Raw genomic sequence first — 20,739 nt, forward strand, 5'->3', positions numbered from 1 at the left:
GAGCCTTTGAAAGCTGATTTAATGGTGTAAATAATTGCCACTGGGACTCTCTTTCTAGCCTTTCCTTTTTTTCCCCTCTTCTCTCATAAGGGGCTATGTCTTTAAAAGGCATAGAATCACGGATTTTATGAGGTTCCCTTCTCCTCCCAACCAGTCAGCTGCATTACCGAGTTCTTCCTGGTGTTCCTGACATGATGAGACTGTTTTTATTTCCTGGAAGATGGAGACTTGGAAAGAACCCCGAAGTGAATAAAAAATCAGACTCAAGACTCAAGCCCAGACTCGCCTCCTGCAAAGTTTCCTTCCATCTTAGAAGCTCTCTCAAAACTCTCGGAGAGCCCTGACTCACCACGCGAGAACCTAACCCCCTGTTTCAGATTCCAGCCCTCCACTTTCTGAAACACAGATTCAAGTTCTCTAGTTGATTCTTGAAAATACAAACGTTGCCATAGAAACATACGGTAAAAACTAATAACATAAAGTGAGTCATACACATTCAAGTATCTCTATCAGTTTGCATAAAAATAGCACCAATATTTTAAAAATGCGTATAACTTTGCCTTCTGTAACAAATAGCGTGCCAGCTGTTTATATTCAAGTGGAAAAGGCCGGGAGAGCTGACTAACGCTCTAAAATATTCACTTAATCCGATTCTATCAGCAGATACTGACACACACATTTCCATGAACTCCTGAGAAAGCTCTTTTCCCTGGAACAGCGAAAGGAAGCATCTTGTTTAACGGGGTTGAGAAACCAGTGCTGTTCCGGTTAGATGTCGGAGGCAGTATAACTTTCCAGAAGCTGTCCATCTGAGAACTTTGACGGTTAGCTAAGGAAGCACTCACTGTCTAATCTAAGAAGTGTGAGAACTGGACACGAAAGACATCTTTCAAAGGGAATCCACACTTCAGCAAATGTGTTCTGAGAGCAGGCCTGTCAGTCACGCCCATTCTCCTCTCTGTATTTCATACCTGAGGATTACGCACAGCCCATTTAAAAACAAATAACTAAAAGCAAATTGCTTTGACTGCGTTCCCGAGGATCAGCGCCCATCCAGGGTACAGTGTGGACCTTCCTTGGTGAACCATGCCTTGTCCAGGTCCCCTGCGGAGCAAGAGCAGCCGCTCACAGGGCGTCGGTGGGGAGCGCGCAGGACTGCACCGCCTGGTAGGCCACCTGCTTCCGTGCCGAGCGCAGTCTGAGGGACAGGGTCATGGTGACGATCAGGAGGAGGAGTCCGATGATAAACAGGATGACCAGGGCTGCTTTAGCTCCTCTGGGACTCAGATTCTTGCCAAAGAAATAGAGTTGCTCCTTGACAGGCTCTTCTGTGAAAAAGAAAAGTGAGGTGTCAGGCCTCTGCCTTTCCCTGGAGTGTGAGATGGACTATTCCCACGCAGGGGTCAGGGAGGGGTCCTTACCATGAGAGGGTGCCGTGGTGGCCGGATGGGAGGCTCCTCCAGAAGGAGACTTGGTGGAGTAAGGAATCCTGTTGTCTGGACAAAGAAGGCAAGTTGATTGTTTTATAAACAATAGAAGTAGGTTCTTTTCATGACATGAGTTGTTTCAAGAGTTATTTCCACCCTGGCCGGTTTGGCTCAGTGGATGGAGCGTTGGCCTGCGGACTGAAGGGTCCCAGGTTCGATTCCGGTCAAGGGCATGTACCTTGGTTGCGGGCACATCCCCAGTAGGGGGTGTGCAGGAGGCAGCTGATCGATGTTTCTCTCTCATCAATGTTTCTAACTCTCTATCCCTCTCCCTTCCTCTCTGTAAAAAATCAATAAAATATATTTTTTTAAAAAAGAGTTATTTCCTTTCACCAAATAAAACTTTTTCCTGTCAGTTATCTGTAAGTCTTTCTTGGATTCTCAGTGTTATTCTTCCTTCCACTATACATGTTGTTCCAACCCAGTCACCTTTCAAGCTTCTACCCATCCATTCAGACCCGTCGGAAACATGATGGACTCTGTGGAACCTTGGCTCATATCCCCATTGTTGGCCCTTGCTTCCTACTGCTGTCACTGGGCCCTGTACTCTGCACTCTGTTTTGGCATGTTGCAGGTTCTATTATGGTTACTATTTCCATGTCTGTCTCTCTTGCTTAACTCTGAGCTCCTTGGGGGTCTTATGCCTCCTGTTTTCAGGGTCTACAGAAAGCCTATCCCCTGGCATCACTGACAGGCAACAGTATACCTATGTTCCGAAGGACTGTGTAGGTTGTTTCCATGCCAGCATGGATGTGATCGGATACATGACAGTGTATCAGCCATGTCCCTGGGTGATCTGCAAACAGTTCGATTGTTTGGAATGTCCCAGGAAAGAGGTCATACACATCTTCTCGGTAAGATTTATCTATCTGCAGAAAGAAGGAAATGATAAAGGTAAGAGCAGAAATCAATAAAATTAAGAATAGAAATATAATAGAGATAAAGGAACCAAAAGCTGGTTCTCTGAACAGATCAATAAAATTGATAAACTTGTGGTGGCCAGCCTCCACAATGGCCTCCAATAATCCCCACCTCCTGGTAGTCATAACCTTTGTAGTCCTCTACATTGCATGAGAGTTGGTCTATGAAACCAATAGCCTACAGCAGAGGTGATGGCATTCTACTTCCAAGAATAGGTTATAAAAGGCAGTGGCTTCTGCCTTATACCCTCTCTCTTGCTTTCTCCTCTTAGATCGCTCATTCTTGGGGAAGCCAGCTCCCATGCCATACCCACATGGTGAGGGACTGAAGCCTGCAGTTAACAGCCCTGTGAGTGAGCTTGGATGTGGATCCTCCAGCCCCAGTCAAGCCAGATGACTGCAGTTCCAGCTGACGTCTGGTTGCAATCTCATGAAAGGTGCTAAATCAGAACCAACTAGCTAAACTGTTCCCAGATTCCTGACCCCGAGAAATTGAGATGAGCGATTATTGTTTTAGGTCACTAAGTTTGGGAGTCATTTGTTATGTAGCAATAGATAACTAATACAAACTTCTAGACAAACTGACCAAGGAGGAAAAAGCAGAAGAAGGAAGACACAAATTGCAAATATCAGGAAGGAAGAGGGGACATTACTGAGTTTTATAGACATTAAAAAGGATAATAAAGGAATATTGTGAACAACTGTTCATTAATTCTACAACTTAGATGGTATGGACAAAGCCCTTGCGGTAAAAGCTGATAATTATCACTATTCAGATTACCTATTAAAGAAACTGAAATTATATTGAGACCTTCCATCACATAAACTCCACATCCATAGGCCTTCATTGGCAAATTTTACCAAATTTTAGAGAAGAAATGATACCAATTCTAAACATAGCTTCCAGAAAATAGAAGAGGAGGGAACACTTTAAACTCATTTTATGAGGCCAGCATTACCCTGATACCAAAACCAAGACAAATAGTTTACATGAAAATAAAGCTACTACCAATATTCTTCGTGTACATAGATGCAAAAACTCTCATCTGAAGCTTGAAGAGGTTTTTTTTGTTTGTTTTTGTGGAGTTTTTAAGCACAATAAAATATATGTACATATTAAGAAATGTCTACCAGGGGCAGGCTATAACCACATTATTCTGTTCTGTTCTCTAATATTGACACCCCCCCCCCAGCTTTATTGCCAAATAAACCTCTTACTTTATAGTGGAAATGCATTGAATTTATTAGTTCAAAATGTCTCCTCCCCCAAAGCATTTTCCTTATACTTACTTTGAAAAGAAAGCTCTCAGCATGATAATGGATGGTATGTATATCCACTTCACTTCCCATTCCTAACAAATACCAGTTTGTCATTGTATCTTCATTCATGATGAGGCCATGGAGATTCCCAAAAATCTTTCCATTAATAGCTACGATGGTGAAGAGAAAATAGCTTCTGATTAGTGAGGAGACCCTCATTCCTTAATCTGGTTCAAGCCAATCTCTAAGTCACCAATGTTCTCATCTGCCTGATAAAATGGAACAATCTCATTTGCACTTGCCAATGTCCCCACCGTTCTAGACCCAAAATTCACATTCCTAAAAAATCCTTATGCAAAGATTGCTAGGAAAGAGAATAGCAGTTTGTTTTTGAAAGCTACATCTTGGGTAACAGGGTGTGCTGTTGGTTTGCTTATTCAGTATAGTCTCTTTGTGGAGTAGATTATAGCCCCATTTGCCAGGTAGCCAGATTTATATCATTCTACAGTTGAGTGGACTAAAGCACAGAGAATCAAGTTTAATTGAACCAATTAGAAGCTATTTTCTTGATATGTACTTTCTGAGAACTACCTTGGGGCAAGTTTCTAAGCCTGGCTGACTCTCTAAACAGCTTCACACCAGCAGAGCCCATGACCTCATAGGGACCAAAGCAAGCTCAAGGTGGGTTGATGTGATGTGGGACTCTCCTTTACTCTCTGCTATGTTTTTATTCTGTGCATCAGATGAGTTAATCCATTAAAAATAGAGAGCATACCAGGAAACTTTTGGGAGAAGGAAGCAAAATGGGTAGGGGAAAGGGTAGCTGAGTCAAAAATCAGGCTAACTCTGATCTACGTTGGCAATTAACCAGCTTTGTGACCTTTGTGGTCTCTTTAGGTATACCTTTGGTCCAAAGTAGATCTTGGTGAGAGAGTACAGATGTGTCAATGAAACCCATTACTCCTGCTTAAAAATAAAACTACCCTAAATTACGTAGAATTAAATAATATAGACACGTTAAAACAGAAATTTGGTGATGGTATTTTATGTCCCAGAAACAGTTCAACCAGGCCCTTAAATTTGATCAATTAAAAGTTATGATGTATTCTTATAGAAATATACGAATAAGTGCTGATTCACTTTTAAATAATTATTTCATAGTCTTAAAATTTAGGGATCCCAGCATTCAGAGGTAGAGCTCCCTAAAACAGTTGGTCCACAGCCTGGCTGGACCTTGCTGGCAGCCATCCAATGACTTGACTGGTTTCCTGTGAAGGAAAGCTTTAGAGGACTTGCTTCTGTCCAGGAGCACCTGGGGGTGGGGAAGGGCTCAGAGAAGGAGGCTGGGGACCTCCTACAGTTACAGGAATTTCTATGAGCTTATCTCACCAAAGGTCGTCTTTTTTAATCTCTGATATACCATGCATTCTGTTGCTCTCCTCAAAATCATCAGTGCGCTTAACATCTCGTGGATCTTTATTGAGATACTTCTTAATATTGTCGTCCAGATACCAAGATTCATTCTCATCAAATATCAAAAACAAGAGAGCGAATTCATAATCAACATCGCTTCTTCTTCCTTTTTCATTCAACACGCCTTCTCTGCATATAATCAGAGGGCCCATCAAACCACTATATGTATCCTGAAAGAAAATAAAACGGAGTAGAAGAGCCTTTAAATCATTTAATGAAACCGATTATAACAAAGTGCTTGTAACAAAGTCATTTTCTTACAAGAAAGTTATTTCTCTATTTCTGTTAACAGTGCTATGATGTTACCTGTCATCTAGATCAGATAACTTTATTTCAGTGTTTAATTCCTCTTTCTTTCTCAGATGGTCCCGTTTCATTTACCATCAAACCTGACATTTCTTTTCCCTCTCCATGCCTCTCCATTCTGCGACTTCCTTTCCATTCCATCTGCCCTCCTTCTAGTGTAGGACCTTAATACCTCACCCTGGACTAGAAATCGACCCCTCTCTGGTCTCTGGCTCACTCACCTCCAGCCCACGCTGCGGACTGCCATCAGATTAATCTCATCATTCCCATATCTACAAGTCCTCAGTGACTCTCCATGACCTACTGAATAGAATGTTAATCCTCCACAGGTCCTTGAACCCCTCAGGAGCTCCCCCAATGGATTTCTCTAGCTTAAGCTCCTCCACTGCTTTCTTTTCCTATTACCCATTTGGCCAAATGGGACTCTCAGCATTTCCCAAACACACTGACTTTCCTGTTTTCAGCTTTCCTCACAATGCTCTCTCTTCCTAGACTCTCTTTCCCCTACACTTCTATAGAACGCACCAGATTCAGAATTTTGTTATAATTATGGGAGTGCATGTGTATTATTTTCCTCAAAGAGTTTAAGTCCTTCAAGACAAGAATGTTTGCATAGCTCATAGTACAAGTGCTCAATAAATATTTTGGGGGATGTACAAAGAAAGAAATGAATAAGTGTACATTTCCCATAATTCCAAAATATAAGTTTAATTTTTGAATTGTCTTAAATGTCACCCTGTAACTCCTGCACTGTCCAGTACAACTCAAGGACAATAATGCAACCATCTAATATTTAAGAGGAAGGTTAAGAGAATCTTTTACTCTTTAAACAATGGGCACTACTTAAATTTTATATCATAAAGGGAGGCCCAGTGCACGAAACTCCTACATATGTAGGGTCCCTAGGCCTGGCAGATCGGGGCCTTCCAGCTGCTGGCGGGGGCCTCCCTTTATTCCATGCCGCCCCCTGGTGGTCAGCACATGTCATAGCGAGCGAGCGAACTCCTGGTCTCCTGGTCGAACTCCCAAGGGGACACTTTGCATATTAGCCTTTTATATAGAGAGATGTGATTTTAGTTTGGACTTTCATTTATGACATATTATTAAAGACTAGTTGTTTTACCATATACATCTCTGACTCAATCAATAGTGAATCTTGCCTTTCATTTCTATATAAAGTTAGCCTATTTATTATTCAAATAGTTTGTAATTTCAGTTATTATGTTTGGCATGTGTTTTCTTTTCCTGAACCCCAATAGCAGTGGTGACGCCTTTAAAAATGGTATATTCCACACATTGAAAGCCTTGGTATAAATTATATTTAAAATATTTTTATTTTATGGCTACCTATTTACATAAACTACCTTGTAAAATCTAAATGTGATAACTGAAACATTGGGATTTGATTTGATCTTTTCCCCCATACTTGAGATTAAGAGTCAACTAACTTATATTCTGCAAAGCACCAGGTAATAAATATTTTTTACTTTGTTGGCCATACTGTTTCTTTCACAACCACTCAATTCAATCATAGAAAATGTAAACAAATAGCCATAGTTTGAGACCCCTGCTCTAAACCATGATACCCTTCACATATACCCACCAGAATTGTGATAACTTAATAGTCAACTTAAAACCATACTACTGTGAGCATTTTGGTTGCTCTCTCCATCTTACCTTCACAAAGTTTACTGTTGAATAGTAAACCCATGGAATACAATTTGGGTCAGATGGCCCTGGACCTGACCTTTTAGGGACATTCCATGTGTAAGTTTTTACTTCTCCTGAAACGAATGAGAAGAAATAGAAAGGATTTACTAGTGTTACCTCTTATTCCAGGCGATTTAGCTCAAGAAATAATACAAACAGATCTTTATATATTTTGGTTGATGCTCCTTGCTAGGGAGAAGTACCCATTCATTAGAAATGTTCCCATTAAACTCACATCTTGATTTTCTGCAGTTTCAAAGTGGCCGATATTTCATTTCAGACTAGAGCTTCCCCTCTAGTTTGCTCTTTCTATTATCAATTAATGTTTATTTAGGAAATGAAGACTTATTTTATACTTCACTGCTTTCCCCCCTCAAATGTCATGTCTCTCTCCCAAGAGCTACGCTCAAGCTCACTTGAATTACCATAGGTTTCAGCCTTAGCTTCCTATGGAATAACCAGGAAGCTTTGTGAACCCTCGCTGCTCAGGCCACATCCCAAACCAATGAAATTAGAATGTGGGGGGTCTGGGACTAGGGTATTCTTTTTAAGCTTCTCAGGTGATTTAAATGTGCAAACAGGTGAGATCTAGTTAGAACCAGAGAGATCTAGTTCCAAATCTCAATCCCATGATTTCCTACTTACCCAACCTTTGACACACTACTTAACCTCCCTGAACTTCTGTTTCCTTACTAAACTATAGGGTTATAGGGTTAAGCCTCTGACTGGCCTGTTGGCAAAGCCACAAACAAGTCCCAGATTAGAGGGCACAGCCCTCTTAGCATAATTAGACTTGACCTTATGAAGCTCCCTAGATCATATCTGGGAAGCTAATGGGCTGTGGGAGGTGCAGCAAGTGCTGCCAAAACAAGTGAAACTCACAAGAACATTGTAACTATGGTGACCACTACGTTGTTTACCTCTGGCTATAAAATAAAGGCTCAGCTTGCCCTCTGGATTTCTCTCTCTGTGTCCTTAGCCAGGCACAGGAGATCCACCTAGACCCAGCTTATTCTCTTTGTCTGCCTTTTTTACATCCTTTGCCACCCGCCTCAGGCTCACTGAACCCTTGGCTGTGCTGGCACGGCACACCTGATTTATTAAGTGGGGTAGTTATCCAGTCTTCAGACAGTTGTGAGGATTAAATGAAGTAAAATACCTAGCATAGTGCCTCACATTGAAGGCAGTCAATACATGTTAATTTCTATCTATACTAATAACAAATGTGTGCACTGTCTGTTGCTAGGCACCATACCTGTGCAACCCCTCATGGCCAATCCAGAGCCTTGCAGAGGAGTCATAAATATACTCATGAATTAGCAAGATAATCCCATTGTAAACGTCTCAAATAAAAGCCATATTTAAATCACTATCTCCTTTTGAACTGTGTCCCATCCCCACCACATCAGGGCAAATAACCTATAGCTGAACGTGCGCCACAAAACAAAAGTACTGCTTACATGTAACTTTGCTCCATAAGTGCTCATACACCAGTGGGTTAGCAATATGACTTTAGGTCTAATTTCCATTAAGTTTAGTATAGCCTCCATGCCTTGTTAATCACAAGATAAAAACGCTGATATTTAGCTTCCTAAATGCAAGTGGCTATGGTGTGGTATGATTAAAGTTGGAACAATCCAGCAGAGAGCACAGCCTTAAATAAAAAGAAGCTGCTCCATTAATGTTTTCTGAGTCATTTAATTTTGAAAGAGAAGATAGGGGCTGCTTAGTTTTCTTACGATGCTAGTCTCCTTATCTCAGGCATGCCCAGATTACTCTTCTCCAGCTTGCCTGGACTTCCTGCCCACAGTTAGTTTCTTGCTCCTACCCTCATCTCTGGGCTCTCCCATACCTTTCCACCTGTCAGACCCTGTGGGGACTCTCTCTCTCTGATTTCTGGTAGGAAAAATGCCCCTTTGTCACTTTCTAATCATTCTTCTCTCCACTCCCATAACCTCACATCGAGGACTCTTGGAAAGCCAGCCAGCATAGAGGAGCTGCGTCCCTTGCACGTTCTCACCATTAGGGCACAACAGCCTGCAAAAGGTCACCCCAACTTGTCCACAGCCCCACCAGGGTCCCATCAGTGCCTGACTGGCACCTTTCCTTCTCCTCCTCTCCCCCTGAGATGCTTTCAACTATCAAAAATGAATAACTAAATGGCTTTTTGACCCATTTTAAAACATGTCCCTCTTCACCTAAGTAAGGCACATTCATTATAGAAAATCTAAAAAGTACAATAAAATGTGAAGAAGTAGAAAAAAGCATCACTCTGCTACTCAAGTACCATCACGAAGATATAACCTTTATTAACATTTTGGCTTATTTCCCTCGGGCCTTCCCATTATACTTGTATTTTGCTTAATATGATACCACCAGTGTTTCCCATGTCATTCAAGCTGTCTTAAATTTCATTTAATGGCTGCATAATAGTCCATCGTAAGGATATTCCAAAATTTACTTAACTGTTTTCCTATAGATAGACATTTAGGATGTTCATGAGAAGCTTTCTGAAGCAGCAAAATACAGGCTTCTGTTACTGGGGATGGGGTGGAGAGGGGTGTGGCATCAGCCAATGATGATTTTCCTTCCCCCAGCTGCATACTTGTATAGGTACCTTGCTGATGTTTCTAGCGATGCATGAGATTGTTTTGTTTTCTCCTTTTTATGCGTTTTTACTTTTTTTAAAGTTCATATGACTTTTATTATAATTACTATAGCATTAAGTATTATAATATTACTACACAGAAGAGGTAAAAAGAAATATAACCACCCTGTAATTATACAATTATACTGATGGTTGCTGTCAATTTCATAACTGAAGGTCACAGTAGCTCTTCACATTTATTACAACCACACTTCAACTGTATAAATGTTATGGGAAGCTGCTTAAATTATGAGATTTTTCTCTCTCTTCAGGGATCGATCTATCTATCTATCTATCATCTATCTATATCTTTTTATTTTAGAGAGGAAGGAAGAGAGTGAAATATACATGATGAGAATCATTGAATCATTGATCAACTGCCTCCTGCATGCTCTCTACTGGGGTTGAGCTAACAATGCAGGTATGTAGCCTGACGGGGAACCAAACCATGACCAACTGATTCATAGGTTGATGCTCAACCATTGAGCAACGCCAGCCGGGTTCCGTTTATCTTTTAAAACCCAACTGGAATTCTACCTCCTATATAAACTTCACTTAATTACTCCTTTTCCTCATTGTTTCTAAGTAATCAATCAGTCTTCATGAATTTTCCTTCTCTGGAACTTTTATAAACACACCCAGCCATATTCTTAAAATTGTTCACTACTGAGAATTTCATCATGTGTAACCCACACTACTACTGAAATGATTGATCTTATTTGCTTTCTTTCTCCCAAACTCATCTGAAGCATCTTTAGAGAGCTATGTGGTTAAGAGGTCAGGTTCTAATATCAAACAGACTGGGGTTCCCCTCATTACTAACGTATGACCTAGTCAAGTTCTTTACTCTTTTGTGCTTTTGTCATTTGTTAAATGGACATAATACCATATTTCATCAATTATAGGATGAGCATTTTTCACAATTTAATATAACTGAAGTCAGGATGTGTTTTCAAAATCAGTGGCATGTTAAAGTTTAATTGGCAGCATGTCTTTTTCTTTTTAAGAAACAGAATAAATAATGATGGACATTCTAATCAACGGTACCAGATTTAATGAACTATTGTTAGTGTCTACCTCACGGGGTTATTATAAGGGTAAATTAGTGTGTGCGTTTTTTAATATATAAAGCATGGCACAAGGTTAACATTCAATATGTGTTAGCTATTATCATGTCTTACTACATTTTTAGGTCCCTAATGGACCTTAGGATCTCCATAAACATTTGGTCATTGGATGAATGATGATCTCATTTTGGGAGTGACTACATGATGGCTGGAATGGATTGACATTAAGATGAGATCAGAAATGATCAGAAAAGAGTTGAGTCTGGTGTCCTCATCAGGATGAGCAGGCCTCTGGGGCAACTTACCTGGCTTTGTCACGGACACCTGGAGTCGCTTCCCACTCTCCGTGTTCTCCACACCATGGGCTGAGATGGAGTAGGGCCGATCTGCTTTGTTCTTAAATATGATCAGGATAGAGTCACCCACCTCGGCATGTATCATTGGGCCTAAAGGCAAAACACAGGTCTGTGTGCATTATCGTTGCTCTTTCAACACTGAAGTAATTTAAATATAGGTAGTATTTGGCAAAATAAAATAAATATTAGCTTCTTCATTAGTGTATTTCCTTTAGAGGGCCATATATATAGTATTAAATAGCATGTAGTTTTGGCAATTGGACCAATTCGGGCCCAAATCCTCCCTCCTTCACTAATTAAAGAGGCCTTATAGTCAAGGCCTGCCTGACTCTCAACTTCTTCTTCTATAAGATGGGTTTAATAATGCTTTTATTATAGAATTAAATAAGTTAATTATATAAAGTGCTTATTTCAGTGCATTGAAACACAATAATAAATGCTTAAATTTCTACTACTGCTTAGCCATAATCTCTAGGAAAAACCATTTCCACAAAATGAAGACTTTCAATTGTAATCTCCCTGTGTGTAACTTTTGTTAAGTCTGAAATTGCTCACTATCTGGTATATGGATGTAATAATAATAATAATTATAAATAATGATACAGTGAAGTAATGTGTATAAAAGGAATTTGAAAGATAAGGACAAAATGTAAACATTTACATATTGATTTATGATCAATACAGTGATTTCACTAATGCATGTCCTACGCTGTTCCTCCATATTTGGATAGCTGAGAAGCACTTGCTTCGGTCCTCATTTATGCAAATTTCTGTTAGAAGCAACCAGCCTGTGTGCCAATGGAAAACAGGGAAGCCTGTGCCAGCATGACTATGGGATGCCATCACCCATGCCAGGTGCCTTTTACCTCTTAGTGCCCAGAAGGTGGCCCAGGCAGTTTTCCCAGCCCCCAACCACACTGACAGAGCATGGCACACACAGTGGTATTCTTGAGGCACCGCTTTGATGGGGATGGAAACAGACTCCCATTTTGGAAGCACCTGAGACCAGTTCCATATTTATTCACATTCTTGGGCATTCATTGAATTCTACATTCATGGGAGATATGCTCATGAAAAGAAGGTCTGACCACACCTATCCATTCATTACTGATTCAGACCATGGTTTTCATTGGTTTTCTGAGAAAGACCTAAAAAAAAAATCTAACATTTGTTGGACTATTATTATCTTTGGAAGGAAATAGTGTGAATTTGGAAGTGTCTGAAAAAATGATAAAGCTAGAAAAGACATTTCTAGGCATGTTGTTTTTAAACAGTAAGTTTGGTATAATTACAAGTAGGGCATGTGTATGCCTAAATTAAAATCACTATTTGTATATTCATTACCACTTAAATTGCACAGGCTTGCTGCACTGGTAACAGTGAATGCTTTTGGATGTGTGGCCTGGTAGGTCACAGGGAGCAGTAATGAGCGGCACTGTGCCTGCCTGGTGCCTTTTGTAACTTCAGGAGGCAGGCCTCTCTCTGAGCTGCAGAAAAGGAGTAGATGGGCCTCCTGTTCCTCTGGCTGAAGTGCTGCAAGGACTTGCCTCTGAGGGAGTCATCGTTTGTGTCATTTAACTGAGCAGAACCAAACCGGGGCTCTCTGAGGGGCAACCCAACTCCCTTGGCAGGACCAGCACCTTTTCTTCAGAGCTCGGTTGACACACACAAGTCTCAAAAGAAGAAACGCTGCCACCGGGGTTGACTTCATTCGGTGTGACAAACAAGCTCGTGTGCCAATATCAATAGGTGGTGGAGGTGTGGCGTGGCTGGGTGGGGCATTTGATCATTGATTGAGCTAGCAGTCGTGGGCCCTTATTTTAATATTAAAAAGCACTACGTAAAGTCAGGTTATGCACATAAGTTACCATGTGCATTTAAAAATGGGAACGGGTTTCAGAAAGTCATCTAGATTAGTCCTCTACCTTGAGATCACATCTCCACGATGGGATCGGGTTTGGGGATTCTCAGGTCGAAAAAGGAAGGAAGGGAGGGAGGGTTAACTTGTTCACAGGGTCAGGCAGCCCCAGGCATCAGCCAGGCAGAGCGGATCTAAGGCCATGACCCAAATGGAAACCAGGCCTTTCACCCTGAGCACCCCTCTCCCACAAGGGCTTCCTCTTTCGTCAGAATTATTTTCATGTGTGTTGTTATGGCCTTGTGCACGGGTAATCGAGGACCTTGAAGAAGTTATGCCAGCGCTCAGTCCATCTGACTATGTGTTGGATGGGCTGAGCACATAGCATGCTCCCTGAAAGTGGGAGGGCAGGAAGAGGCTGCACGTGGCTGAATGCAGGCAGGCTACTCTGTTCCTTCCCTCCGTTCTCAGGTGTAAATCTAAGGGACATGTGTGTGTGTGTGTGTGTGTGTGTGTGTGTGTGTGTGTGTGTGTACGCATGCCCGTGTGCCATACCCAGCAGTTCTAAGTGCTCCTCTCGAGGTGGCCGGGCTTTGATCTCGACAAATTCTCCATCGGTGTATTCTCTATAAACCACCTTCTTGTACTGAGAGCCAATCCAGTTTTCAGTGTGGTTCATAAATATATCTCCATGTCTGCAAACCAGAAGCAGCAGAAATCAAAGTTGTTAGACGGTAGAAAAATCTGAGTGCTTCTGAGAGATGCGGGGCGCTCTGGGGCAGCACTGCCCCAACCTCGCTGCGATTAGGATCTCCTTGGGGAGCTGGCCTTTGCACCACGCTGTTGGGGAGTGGGGCAGGGAGTCCGCATTTGAAAGCACTCAGCGGGCACTGCTGCAAGCAGCCCAGCACTGGCTCATGGCTCGCTCTTGGGAGCCATTGCTCTACAGCCCGTCTGGGTGCTGAGTAAGGGCTGGTCTCAGTTAGAGACTCCCAAGAGCGCCTTGGGGTTGGAATTTCCTTCTGGGTAGTAACTACCTCACACACATGCCCATGCGTGCAAACACCCACGCGCCCACATTGCTGCAGATTTCATGTTATCATTCTGTTCCTTGGTATGCTTTCCCACTTTGAAAGAGCTCAAGAAAGCCTGTGGTTTGGGCATATGCCAATATACAAATACAGATACAGTTGAGTCTCGTTAATCACAGTAGTTACATTCTAGAAAGTCACCACAAACACTGAGTTAACTGACCTACGTTCCCCGGGGAAATACAGGGCTGGGTTCCACTTCACCTTCGGCCACAATATTTCCATTAACAGATCAATATAGAACCTTGCTTTACATGGGTTTTCTGTTTAAACACATCTTAGTTAATATATACTTCTGATTCATCAACATTGAATTCACAGCTAACAGTCGTGTAACGCGGGCCTGGATGAAGCTTGTCTAACACAAATATTTCCTCTGTAAGGCCTCTTGGGCATTCAGATACTGTTGGGGGAAATTTTAAACAGCTAAATCACCAATAAAAAGCATAAAACAGGGGGGAAGTGTTGCTAAATAAACGACAAGTAGAACATTGGTTTACAGCATGAGATTGGAGACAAGAAGGCAGAGCGAGGCCTTGCTTGACACGAATATCAGGGGACACAAAATCACTGCTGCCTTACGCATATCTGCAAATGTTCACTAAAGCACCTCAAGAATGTATTCGGGGGCCACAAATAAATTTTAGTGAACAGGCGAAGTCGTGAATGTGGAACCCACCAATAATGAAGACTGACTGTATACTTAATCTATCACCAAGATAGACTATTACAGAAGATTTTAAAAAATCTATCAATTTTATCTCTAAACTATGGAGATACGTGAAACTGCCCACACTTCAATCTAAGCCACCTGCATTAACTGGAATTGTTCCTAACCATCCTCCTGCCGACTACACTCCTCCCATTCCTCTATGCTGTGCACTGCAGACAGTGATCCTAAACGATAAATTCAACCACGTCGGTCCTTGTGGAAGGCCTTATTATGGCTTCCCACTGCCAAACTCTTTGAATTGGCTCTCATGCCACCACTTCACTATCTGCCTCTGACAGCCTCCCAAGCCTTATTTCCCATCACTGGCCCCCACATACTCTATGCTCAGGTCATTCTAAACACTCACTCTAAAAAAAAAAAGTTTTTATCGAGAGAGAGAGAGAGGAAGGGAGAGGGAGAGGGAGAGAAACCTTGATTCGCTGCCTCATGCTTGCCCCCTATGGGGCTCAAGCTCAAAATCTGACCCAACCAGGAATCGAACCAGCTACCTCTTGGTGCATGGGACCATGCTCAACCAACTTAGCCACACCCATCAGGGCTAAACATTCACTCTCTTGAACACCATATGCCCTCTCCACCTCCAGGCCTTCCATGTGCTGTTCCCTGTGCCAACAGTGCAGCTCCTACCTCTTCAATTTGTTTACTCCTCATGTTCCTGGTCAGATTTCTTCCTCCCAGAAGCTTTCCCCAACCACTTAACCGATTTCTGTCTCCCCCAGAGGGGGCTGTGTGCGCCTGTTATGAGTTCTGGCTGCACTCTGCACTTCCCTCTCATAGTGATTGCCTCACTCAATGTGCTTGTCCTAATGTCTTCCCCATCAAGTCTGTGTGAGAAGGGCCTTGTCTGCCCTTCTCAGCACTGTTTCACCAGCACTTTGTACAATGCCTAGCACACAGTAGGTATTTAACAAATACACATATACCTTCTACCCTACACTGTATGCTTTCCAAGGGAAGGAACTTTTCTTCTGCTTTTATTTTCCAGGTGTCCCAGTAACGCTTGTGGTAGTGACAAGTACAGACTCTGGAGCCACGCTCTGCTGTTTTCAGCTTTCCTTTTCCAGCAAATGAGGTGATAATAATGTGTCTAGCTCCCAGGATTGGTGTGAGGATTATATGAGATAAGATCTATAATGCACTGAGCCTGACACTTATTAAGCACCATGTAAGCACTTGCTCTATCATTATCTCTTTAGGATGTCCTGTGTGGTGCTGAGTCAAAGCTAATCACGTGTGATGTGAGGGTCATACCAGGTAGTTTGTAAAAGCCCTAGCAAAATGCCTGGATCACGGTGGGTGCTCAATAGATGGAGGTTATTATCTTGAATCCCAGGTTAGTTACATTATCTGCCTGTCAGTCAGGAATACTAGGAATTCAACTTTATTTCTCTGTAGCAACTGAACTTCTGTTTTCAAATTCTCCCCCACTGCACAAACCCTGGCATTGTGCTGATGGCCCCATTTTTGCCTTTTGGGACCCAAGGCTCCCCCAGTATGATCTTCGCAAGCCTCAGGGAAAGACTTCCTGTACCCAGTGGTGGTTTAGAAAAACAGATGTGTCCCATGTGATGACCTTGGGTCAAAGGACAGAGGAATAGCAACTGAAGTATAGAAGGGGCCTTTGTTCCTGGGCTCCTATTGACAGGGTACCACAGATGTGCCACTAGGGGAACTTGTTTCATTTCTGTACTCTTATTTTATCTACAAATTGGTTATACTTTGAACATGTGAACATGCTCTCATTTTACTTTGCTTTTATCTACTTATTTGTTCACAGACAATAATCCAGAGTGGCAGGGGCAGAGTGCAAGTACACTCAGCGCCTGCTATCCTTCTGTATAACTGGGGAGACAACCCCAGAGGACTGAACCTAGAACTTCCTGCCAGCCCAGAGGGATGAGGGGTGAGGGTGGGGGACTTAATACTGAAATTACACCGAGTTTCCAGAAAATAAGGAAGGCTATATATCTTACACATTCATTAGCTACAATTGTACATGCAACAAAATTATTTCTTTAGTTATGGCAGCCTTGTAAAGGAATAACCCTTTTAGAAAAGGCAAATTAGTATTCATTAGTATTCCTATTCCATTGCACTGACATCAGGTCTTAACTTGTATTGGCAGCACTGGGTTTGTAGGAGAGGGGTGTCTGGTTTAACAAATGGTTGGTGAATAATTGAATGAATTTTAAGTCGTCTTGTCCCCGAGGCAAATCTTTTTAAAATGAGGATTCATTTTGTTTCTTCAGTTATCCATAAGGTGGCACTGTTATACTCTCTTTTCCAGGAATCTGAACCCTCAAAACAGGTCAACAAGGTAGAAGAGAAACAAACCTACTGGGTCAGGAACAGCTGTAGAGTCAAACAAGGCAGAGGCATCTGTCAGGCTCAGACCTGCAGACTTCCTCCCCCAAAAGTTCATCTCCCCCCACTTCTCAACTTCCCTCTGTTTGGATATCACTGCCCCCCATAGACAGACTCGGAGATTTCCATGCAGAGAGCTAAAATCGCCCAACTGGTCATTGGCAGAGCTGGAATTGAACACAGACCTTTTGAAGGACAAATACCAGGACATGTTGACTTCGGTGCCCCTGTCCTCTTTGTTCTTTATTATCATCCTTCCTTCTCCCCTCCCCTCCACACTCCTCATACTTATCCTTTATGGCTATGCCACACACAAACTCCTCTACACACAGCTGTTCCTGACCCAATCGGTTTGTTTCTCTCCTACCTAAGCCCCAGGGCTCACTAGCCAGCAGGGGCTTGAGCCTCCCTGATTCTTTGCTGCTTAGCATGGCTGACAGCGCTTTCATGCGAAGATCAATCTTGCTGACTTCCTGGGTACAGGGCCCTGTAGAGGAGACCTGCTCCTCCTATCTCAAATGGCATTTCTGCCTGCTGCTGGGTTGTCTCCCACCCAGATCAGCACTTGGTCAGTGGCCCACCTTCCGGCCCCCTTCCTCGCGGTCCTCAATGTACCGCAGTCCATCCTCTCACCGGGGTCTACACCCTTTCTGCCGCCTACTTCACCTTCTGTCTTAGTCCCACGATCACTGGGATCTGCCTCCTCCCCTAAACCCTTTCGCTCTAGATCAGTGATTCTCAACCTTCCTAATGCTGCGACCCTTTAATACAGTTCCTCATGTTGTGGTGACCCCTAATTTCGTTGTTACAAATTGAACATAATTAAAGCATAGTGATTAATCATAAAAAAATATATGTTTTCTGATGGTTTTAGGCGACCCCTGTGAAAGGGTCATTCGACCCCCAAAGGGGTCGGGACCCACAGGTTGAGAACCGCTGCTCTAGACGCTCACTCAAAGTCACTTTCATTCGTCACAGCCACATGTGGACCAGCCACTGCTGGTGGAGGTGTACTGAGCCCGCCCGCAAGGGCCCTCAAAATGACCTCAGGTCCCTTCTCCGGGTGGAGAAGGCAGTTTCCTTCCCCTTTTGTGCTCACAGTAAAAGTCTCTGCCAGAACTGTGCAGGCAAAACCGGGGCATTCTTAGGTTTCCACATTTGAAAACTGTCTACGGCGCATGTGCAATCCCACCCAAGAGACGTGGCGGCTTCGCCCTTGGTACCTTTCCCCTCCTGCGTCCAAGTGCTGCTTTTCGAACTCCCAGTTTTTGTTAGGGGCATAATCCCATTCTACCTCTTCAGCGGCGATGTAAAAGGTTCTTATCATCCCGTACGGCTGCTCTGAAGGGTCCTTGTTGCCGCAGCTGCTGACCTCGTATATCTGATTCATGCCTCTCATGAAGTGGTGCATGGTGGAACAGAACACCCTGAAAATACCTGAAAGAGAAACGGCTCGGCGTTTGGTATGGCTGTCGATTGTGGTTTTTGTTGTTGTTCTTGGTGTGGGTTTGCTAGCAAACTTACATATTTTATCCCAAAATAAACAACCGGGAAGGTACGTTTTTTTAAAACGTCACCTTTATGTAGTATTTCAAAATCGTACCCCCAAGGGGGAAAACATTACTTAGAATATATTTATGGGAGGAAAATACCATCTGAAATTCACTTGAAATCCTATCTAATGAAGAGGGTATGTGCAAATTGACTGTCACGCCATCACAAAGATGGCAGCACCCATAGCCCCAAGATGGAGGTGCCCAGTTCCCTCAGCCCTGCTGGAGTCTCCAGTCCTTTCAGCCCTGCTGGGGGGTGGGGGTTGGGGGGGTAGATGCATGATGCAGCCAGACCTGCCCTCAGCCCCCCAGCTGCCTACAGCTGGCCCAAAGCACAGGCAAGCCTAGATGGTGGCTGCCCAGCCGCTTAGAATGGGCCCGAGGCGCAGGCAAGCCTTGCTGGTGACTGCCCAGCCACCCAGGGCCACTTGAGGCTCAGGCTTGCACTGCCAGCAGTGGCAGCAGCAGAGGTGTGATGGCGGTGTCACCTTCCGCTGATCACCGGGTCACCTCCCTCCCCTGAGGGCTTCCAGACTGTGAGAGGGGGCAGGCCGGGCTGAGGGACCCCCTCCTCCAGTGCATGAATTTTCATGCACCAGGCCTCTAGTGGAAAAATAAAACTTGTAAAGTTGCTGCCGAAAAGTGATTTCTCTGGGTCTTCTCTGTTGTGCACACCTATTAGAAGATAGGCACTCACGGTAGATCACAGCTGGGGATGATTATCTTAGCCCAGCCCAGTTGAAACAGAACTAATTACCTGTAAGATTAATATCCTAGACAAAGTTCAAATGAGGACTCATTTCTGAAGCCATGTATTTGCCCTAAAGGATTTCATAAACTATAAAGCACCATACACATATAAGGTATTATTAAAGCCAAACATACTACTTCATTAAGCCTTTGAGCCAAGGAGATTCTCATTATCAATGATAGGTCTACATTATGCCAGATGAAAAGTAAAACATAAAAAGTCAATTAGATTTCTCCACCTAAGGCCAACAATCATGTTTGATTGAGATTATGTCATTTTTAAACTGAATTTTCTAGATGTATTAGCATCAGGTAGGTATATTTTAATTGAACTCACCATAAAATCATATAAAACAAAATTGTTGGAAGATATTTACTGTTATTAAAATGATTAGATCAATAAATCTTCTCTTCCTCTAGTAGAATCTGTTCTTAGAGGTGAGTAATTACTGTAGCCTTCATTATCTGTGGTGCACAGAGAGAATTTTTATCATGCTACACATATCTAAATACTGCCAAATTATCCCTTCAGGATGAGCAAAAATTGTTGGTTCAGTGGCCACCTTAGAACCTCCAAGCCTCTGGTGAGTACCTTCATGAGGAAGAGTGTGGGAAGCCATCGCTTTCCTAATACTGTCATAAGAGTGCGTCAAGGAACGAGGAAGGCCCATGGACCTTGGGCATTAGTAGGCTGACGCTAAGCACCGATTGGTTGGTGTTGAGATAGTGGTGGCTCCAAGCAATTTCCTGCCCTAATAGCCCAAAGTAAATGTTTACTGAACCTTACTGTTCTGCACTGATCTTTATTGACCTTAGAGACGGTCTGTCTGCTACCTGTTTGCCGTGCCTTACTGAGGGCCAGATGTGCATCTAAAACTGAATAAAAAGCAGTTAAGTCCAGGTTTCGGTGTGCCTCTCCAAGCGAGAGGTCTCCACCTGGCCCCCCATGCCTTCTAAATTCATAATTTCTTATATAGTATTTTCATTTGTGTGTTGGCCCCTCCTTCAGATCCTGAACCCTAGCCATGCAGGTCGTGGCACTCTATCACTTTGCAAGATGGGATGGATTTACTGTGTCTGGTAGACAATAAGTATTGAGACAAGATGCTCTTCCCAGCTCCCACACTCACTCTGCCAGGAAGGGTTTCCTGCTGCAGAGGTGGC

General features: G+C 43.0%; 1 protein-coding gene across 1 annotated transcript in view; it reads right to left on the minus strand.

Annotated features, from left to right (window-relative positions):
- Window positions 1-1,070: 1,070 nt before the first annotated feature.
- Window positions 1,071-20,739, minus strand: part of HEPHL1 (hephaestin like 1) — a 60,363-nt gene continuing 40,694 nt past the window's right edge. Inside the window, exons 12-20 of the mRNA XM_006766877.2 lie at window positions 18,496-18,709; window positions 13,640-13,779; window positions 11,176-11,316; window positions 7,124-7,230; window positions 5,088-5,310; window positions 3,698-3,837; window positions 2,194-2,356; window positions 1,422-1,496; window positions 1,071-1,328 (exon numbers count right to left, since the gene is read on the minus strand). Of these exons, the coding sequence (XP_006766940.1) occupies window positions 1,126-1,328; window positions 1,422-1,496; window positions 2,194-2,356; window positions 3,698-3,837; window positions 5,088-5,310; window positions 7,124-7,230; window positions 11,176-11,316; window positions 13,640-13,779; window positions 18,496-18,709 (1,406 nt within the window). The 3' untranslated portion in view covers window positions 1,071-1,125. The remainder of the gene's footprint in view (window positions 1,329-1,421; window positions 1,497-2,193; window positions 2,357-3,697; window positions 3,838-5,087; window positions 5,311-7,123; window positions 7,231-11,175; window positions 11,317-13,639; window positions 13,780-18,495; window positions 18,710-20,739) is intronic.

The sequence above is a fragment of the Myotis davidii genome, unplaced genomic scaffold (assembly GCF_000327345.1).
Source record: "Myotis davidii unplaced genomic scaffold, ASM32734v1 scaffold641, whole genome shotgun sequence".
Lineage (NCBI taxonomy): Eukaryota > Metazoa > Chordata > Mammalia > Chiroptera > Vespertilionidae > Myotis > Myotis davidii.